Source organism: Medicago sativa, chromosome 1, assembly GCF_051527215.1.
Source record: "Medicago sativa cultivar Bolivia chromosome 1, Bolivia_mono, whole genome shotgun sequence".
Taxonomy (NCBI): Eukaryota; Viridiplantae; Streptophyta; class Magnoliopsida; order Fabales; family Fabaceae; genus Medicago; species Medicago sativa.
In genome coordinates, this window is record NC_140749.1 from 64217461 (window position 1) to 64224328 (window position 6868).

The window sequence follows — 6868 nt, forward strand, 5'->3', positions numbered from 1 at the left end:
TGGCCGGGGTTCGAACCCCGGACCTTGTATATTTTATGCATTGTCCATAGCTAAGAATAATTAGAGATGAAAGGGTGCTGTAAATTGTTTTACACTAATCACAATAAAAATTACAATAAAAATTACGTAGTTATTATTTTTATTTAAAAAGGGTCAAACATCAATATCAAATTGAAGAAATATGATTGAATATTAATGTAATACATACCACTTAATCTTTTTTTTTTCCGCAAAAAATGGGCGGTGGCAGAAAGCCAACCAACACAAATATATATATATATATATATATATATATATATATATATATATATATATATATATATATATATATATAAAGCAAAATAAAGCAAGAAGTACAAACTGGAGGGGACTACACCAAAATTTCAAAATTACATACAATAATATATATATATATATATATATATATATAAACCAAAATAAAGCAAGAAGTACAAACTGGAGGGGACTACACCAAAATTTCAGAATTACATACAATATCTAAAGTTAGGCCACCCTAGTTTGTTTTATAATCTTATAAATAATCTTAGAGATTTTTTATTGTAAGTATCCTATAATTTTCTTGACAAAAAAAAAAGAATTTCTTTAAATCTTTAATAGTAAATGAAAATTTATAATAACTTCGAATGTACATTTAATAAATAATTGAAGGGACCTTTCAAAGTTTTTTTTTTTCTTCAAAAAAAAAAAAGTTTTTTTTTTTTTGAAGGAGGGACCTTTCAAAGTTGACACCATTTTACAAAAACTTGTTTCTTATCATATTGTTCAAATCAAACCTTCTTTTAAAGATTAAAAAACAGTTTGCTCAAAAAAAAAAAAAAAAGATTAAAAAACAGAGAAAGCAACGACGTTATTATGCAACTTGATTTTGATGTGATTTGATTTGATCTTTATATATATTATAATGCATGTAAGATGTAAAATCATAATAAATAAATTATAATGCATGGTAGACAGTTGTTGGCCTATAAGACATGAATTGCCAATGAAAATGAAACCAATTAAATTAGCTACACTCTCTATATTTGGCGCCACTCAACTAACGGTTGAGAATTATCAATTCAACAAACTGATCCATCATCACATAAAAATTATCTAGTTGCCACAAATCATAACAAGTTTCTTCTAACACCATCTTTCCTGATCCCTCCCCATCCTCTGCACCCTCTTCCATGCTCCAGTTTTCTGGCAAATTCTCGTTGCCGGAAAATCCGATCAGGGAAGAGGCCATGAGTGATACCGATGAATGCAATGATGAACATGGGAACAAAAATAATTATATCCATTTAGATTTCAATGAAAATCAAATACGCCTTATCAATGAGGACGAAGATGATCATGATCTTGTTAGTGATCATGATCTTGTTAGTGATGTGGAACGAGAATTGGTTGATGATGATGAGGTAGGGACACCAAGTCCTGCAGAGATTAGGCTCAAGAGAAAGAAATCATTGTTGGAATTTCGTTGCAAAATTCAAGAAGCAATTATTGGAAAATATTTGTTAGGTGAAGGAGAAAAAGGAGAAAAAATTTCATTGCCAAAGGAAAATCTTAGAGATATTACATTATGGGGTGTTCCTTTATTACCAAGTAGAGCACATGAAGGTACTGATATTGTATTGAGGAAATTCTTAAAGGCTAAAGATTACAAAGTCAATGATGCATTTGACATGTTACAGAAGACATTGGTTTGGAGAATTAAGAATAATGTTGATAAAATTCTTGATGAAGATTTGGGTTCTGATTTTGAAAAAGTTGGATATTTGGATAGTAGAGATAAGGAAGGTCGACCGGTTTGTTACTATGTTTACGAGGTTTTCAAAGACAAGAATTTGTACAAGAAGACATTTGGAACACAAAAGAAATGTGACTTGTTTTTGAGATGGAGGATTCAATTGATGGAATTTGCTATTAAGAAGTTGAGTTTTAGAGGTGGTGTTGATGGAATTATTCAGGTTTATGATTTGAAAAGTGCACCAATTCAAGGAATGAAAGAGCTCAACTCCGTCAGCAAAAAGGCTCTTATGTTGTTTCAAAGCTATTACCCGGAGATAGTTTATAAAAATGTTAGTATCGTTTAGATTGACTTATTTGAGCTTATCTATTGATATAAATATTCGTAAGCTGTTCTCAGCTTATGACAATAGCTTATAGTATATATGAAAATTGTTTGCAGATTGTAGTAAATGCACCATTTTGGCTCTACACTTCACAAGTGTTATTCTCAAGGTTTATGAACCAGAGAAACAAAAAGAAGTTCATCCTTGCAAGACCACAAAGGGTCACACCAATTCTTCTCAGGTGAGTGTTCTTAAGTATAACATAAAATTCAACTTACTTATAAATTTTATTTTATTCAATTATAGTTAACATTATGAAATGTCACAGGTACATAGGCCCAGAGCATCTTCCAGCTGGATATGGTGGTCTAAGGAGGAATAATGACCAAGATTTTTCTCCTGATGATAAAGTTTTAGAGCATAGAATCAGAGCAAATTCTGTTTCAACAGTTGAATTTCCAGTCAATGAGGTGCTCAACAATTTTTTTTGATATTATTTGCTATTTGTTTCAACTTAGCCCCTCGTGTTATCAATATTCCAAAATGACTCATGGAATTGCAAAATGTTAATCAAGTTCGTCCCTCTATCTGAATCTGTTATCGGATGCATCATTGATATTATTCACTTAGGTTCAAATTCATTCACGATATTACCAACTTAATGCCACTCTAGACTCTAGTCCCTACATATATCAATGGAGGGAATGATTTATAAAATTTTGCAATTTCAGAGACCATTTTGGAATATCGATACCGTGAGAGATTAGGTTGTTACAGTCCTATAATTTCAAAGACCAATTTAGATATTTACTCTATTTATGAACCATGTTGGACTTTCCTTTGTTCTAATTTATTTCTTTGATGTGTCTAGACTGGAGTGACAATAATGTGGGACATAACTGTTGTTGGATGGGAGGTGATTTACAAGGAAGAGTTCATTCCAAATGATGAATGTTCATACAATGTATTACTACAAAACCAAAGTGTTGTTGGTGACAGCACTAGAAACTCTTTTTACATAAATGAACCAGGGAAGATAGTAATAACAGTTGAAAATGGGAATTTCAAGAAGAAGAGAATGTACTATAGAACAAAAACTAGAGTCACTGTTCCAATGTTCATTTTGCTATCATAAAGAAAATAGTTTTCTCCACTTCATTTTAAGATATTGTATATTTTTTTGCATTCAGTAGGCCAGAAGCTACCAACATGAAATTGATGGCAGAATAGATCCATTTTACTTACTGCTAAAAATTCATAAGGTAGTTCATGATGGCTACAATTGATTGTATATGTATCCACATGTTTTTAATGTTTTTTTTTAACATGTGAACCTCAATGCCATGAATTAATGGAATAGGTCTTTTTATGTTATAACTATAATTGTTGATTGTGTGCTTCGTGTGAGTTAGAAGTTGCACATTGAATAGAAAAATGGATGCTGAGCAATATACCTAATGGATTAAGGTTTTGAGTGGAAATCTGCTGTGTAAACCACTTGTGTGGTTGCTCTTAGCGTCTAATGTGATGATCTTCGAGGCTCCCCTCGTGACCGAATAGTTGTCTAGTTCAAGTGTTCAACTGCAGTCCTCAACTACAGGTAGCATGGTTTTAAATTATGGTCCGCAATTGCGGCTGCCATATAAAAGTTTTAGTGGTCTCTATAGCCGAGGCAATTATTCACGGTATAACCACAACTGCAATTTAGAACCATGACAATTGACATGTAGTTTTCCATTAGTTGGAGACAAATGCGAAATACACATCATTGGTTGCATTGTCAAAAGCATAATAAAAAGTAAATGCTCAAATTTGTAAAAATTAAGAATGCTTATGTAGCTCTAATATTTCATCCCTACAAAATAATGTTACATTATTTATCCTTTTAAGCTTTAAGGAAACTGCTTTTGACCCAGAAATTAAACCGTACACTCAAGCTGAGGGATAGAAAATTTCCCTTCTTTTAACTTAATTTTTTCAGTTTGGATTTGCGGTCCTTCACTGTATTACTTGCCCTCCCATTGATCACTGAAATGGTGTTTCCACACCTTATAACTTATTTTATTTTCTATCTTTTCTTCTCAATGGTGTATACTCAGGGGTAGCAAATAATCATTATTCAAAATCCAAAAGTAAGGAAAAACAAAAGAAACACAAATTAGCGGAAAAAAATATCTAATTTATTAATAAAGTTCAAATTGAATTCATACCGAAGCAGGAGAGGAATTAGTTAAAGAACAATAGAAAGAGAGGGGATGGAGAGAAAGTGTGTGTTCATTATTTTTTTTGTGACAAATGTTCACTTATTTCTTATATAGACACACACACATTTCAACGACGGAGCTATGGGACATAGGAGGGCCATGGCCTCCACAAAGTCTAAAAAATTTCATTTTTAACAGGTATAAAGAGACACTTTGAACTAAAATGTTATGCTATATATATTAATGTTTGCGTTACAGATCAAGTTTTACAGTTTGGCAAAGTGGTTAAGTGCGTCTCAGAGTGTTGTGTCTTGTGTTCAATTCTTTCTTCTTTCATTTTTTAAGTGATCAAATCACTGGTTCACATACCGTCAGACAAGGTTTTACCTTTTCTTCTCTCTTGATTCAAGTAATTATTATATACATATATATGTCATGTTGTGATTGCCAGTTTGGAACTGTTTTGGTTTCTCACTTACCTTATTTGTTGCAAGCCTTGTTATGATACTTAGACCTTAGCTGAGTTTTTGTGTTGTCCTGTCTGAAAAATTCTTTGTTTTCAAGTATTAGATGGGTATCAATACAATTAAAGTTCTTTGTTTTCCTTTGTCTCTGTTTTGGTTGTGATGTTGTTGTTGTGTCTATGGTATTTGAGAGAGGCTTTATGTGTAGTCCTATTAGGGTTTTGTGGCTTTTTAACTGTATATTTTTATGGGTTGCAATTGGCATGCGTCTGTTAAGTTTTGGCGTGTTTATATTGCTTTGTAATCAGTTTTTTTGTGCTCATCGATGAATGATGATGCTTAAAATGAGTGACCCTAGCATTTCTCTAATAATAATATTAGTTGTGTTCACTTATTTATAGTTTCCAAAAAAGAATAGCCATTGTGTGTGTATATATATATTTTGAAATCTATGTATATAAGAAACCAACAAAAGAGAGAACCCACAAGAAAAATTCATGTCGTTTTATTTATTTATTATAAGAATTTATTAAATATTGTTTTATTTTCATGGTAGATTGCAAATGAGTGATCTATAACTTAAGTTGAGTATTCCCCTAATTTTTTTAGTTGAGTATCATATTCATCACAAAATGTTTATAGGGTGTCCTACCATTAACTTAGCATGCACAACTACTACTTCAGAAAAATATATCACAACTTGAAAAATACGAGATAAGTGTTTATCTATGATAAATATATAAAAAACACGAAACAAATGTTTGCCACTGATAAATATATAAAAAACGTGACTAGTATATTCACTGATAAATATAAAAGAAACACGAGACAACTAATTACAATGGATAAAGGGTAAACATATAAAAAACACTGGACAAGTGTGTGTTTATTTTTTTGAACGGTAAAGTTAAATAATTTTATTGGTAAAGAGAGTGAGTATAAGTATACCTATACACCTTGTCAAAAAAAAAGTATAACTCTATACATAATACATGAGAGAGAGTACAAGTGGTATTGACACCACCATGAGAACCAAAAACAGAAAGGTGGCAATCGTCTAAACGGGACAATTGTTGTCACCGATAAATATAATAAAAGAACACGGAATAAATATTAAAAAAGATAAGGGAAAAATATTTGTCATTGATAAATATAATACAAAAACACAAGACAATTATTTGTAATTGGTAAATATAAAAAACTAACGAAAAAAAAATACTTTCTACTAATAAATATATAAAAAAAACCCGGGACGCAAATTTGTCACTAATAAATCGAAAGTTTTATTATGGGGTTTTCTCCTAACTTCATTGTTTTTGATTATTCTACATTGCCATTTTTGGGTCCAAAAATATGAGAAAATGATCAAAACTGTGCGATTCTAAATGGGATGACCAATTCAGTGAGTGGGTGGATGAAAATAGGAGAATCAAAGCTGTAATTAAGATTAAATATTTAAAGGGGCATTGCATATTTTTTAACAATCTTTCTTAATAATCAAAGAGGTAACAATTTTTAGTATACTCATGTTTACAAATTTGTCTTTGATTTTATGCATTTGTGAAGAAAAGAAGAAAGAAAGAAAAAGAAGAAACTATAAAAGAATAATCAAGAAGAAATGAAATACCAGATAAATAATTAAAGTTGTTGATGCTTCTTCTATAATTTCAAAGTGGTAAATGACGTCATTTACAATTTGTTCTTAAAGTAATATAATGTTACACGATATATGCCACCATTTGTATATAAAAATAGTTATTTGATAGATAATATATACAATACATAAATGTAATAGGATAAATGTAATAAGGTTAATCTTTTAAAAAATAAACTAGTTACAAACCCGTGCTTCGCACGGGGGTTAGCTACTTTTTTGACAAAATATTATATCGGACGGATAGATTGCGAAATGACAGATAATTATAAACCATAACACAATATTTAGAGTACTCCTGCATCACGGGTTAGAAAATGAAATGTTAAAAACGGCTTATCACGAGTAACAAATGAAAACGTCAAGGACTTTATTGTAGAGAGAGATAGAAAGCAAGTTGCAGCAAAGAAAACAATTGAGAAGGCTAAACATGCATTGGAAAAGTAGTGGTTTTCAACAACTCAATAA

General features: G+C 30.9%; 1 protein-coding gene across 1 annotated transcript; it reads left to right on the forward strand.

The window, feature by feature from the left end:
* Positions 1 to 1134: 1134 nt before the first annotated feature.
* On the forward strand, positions 1135 to 3455 carry LOC146956345 (patellin-4-like). Its single transcript, XM_085728567.1, has 4 exons — positions 1135 to 2084; positions 2195 to 2319; positions 2407 to 2548; positions 2950 to 3455. Exons 1-4 carry the CDS (start codon positions 1191 to 1193, stop codon positions 3211 to 3213), a joined length of 1425 nt encoding a protein of 474 aa, XP_085584693.1. The 5' UTR covers positions 1135 to 1190; the 3' UTR covers positions 3214 to 3455.
* Positions 3456 to 6868: the final 3413 nt, after the last annotated feature.

What these genes read in the sequence shown, in the direction of transcription:
- LOC146956345 (XM_085728567.1), top strand. Translation starts at nt 1,191, where the DNA reads ATGCTCCAGTTTTCTGGCAAATTCTCGTTGCCGGAAAATCCGATCAGG. An exon ending in GTCACACCAATTCTTCTCAG is followed by an intron (nt 2,320 to 2,406) that starts GTGAGTGTTCTT and finishes GAAATGTCACAG; the next exon opens with GTACATAGGCCCAGAGCATC. An exon ending in TTGAATTTCCAGTCAATGAG is followed by an intron (nt 2,549 to 2,949) that starts GTGCTCAACAAT and finishes TGATGTGTCTAG; the next exon opens with ACTGGAGTGACAATAATGTG.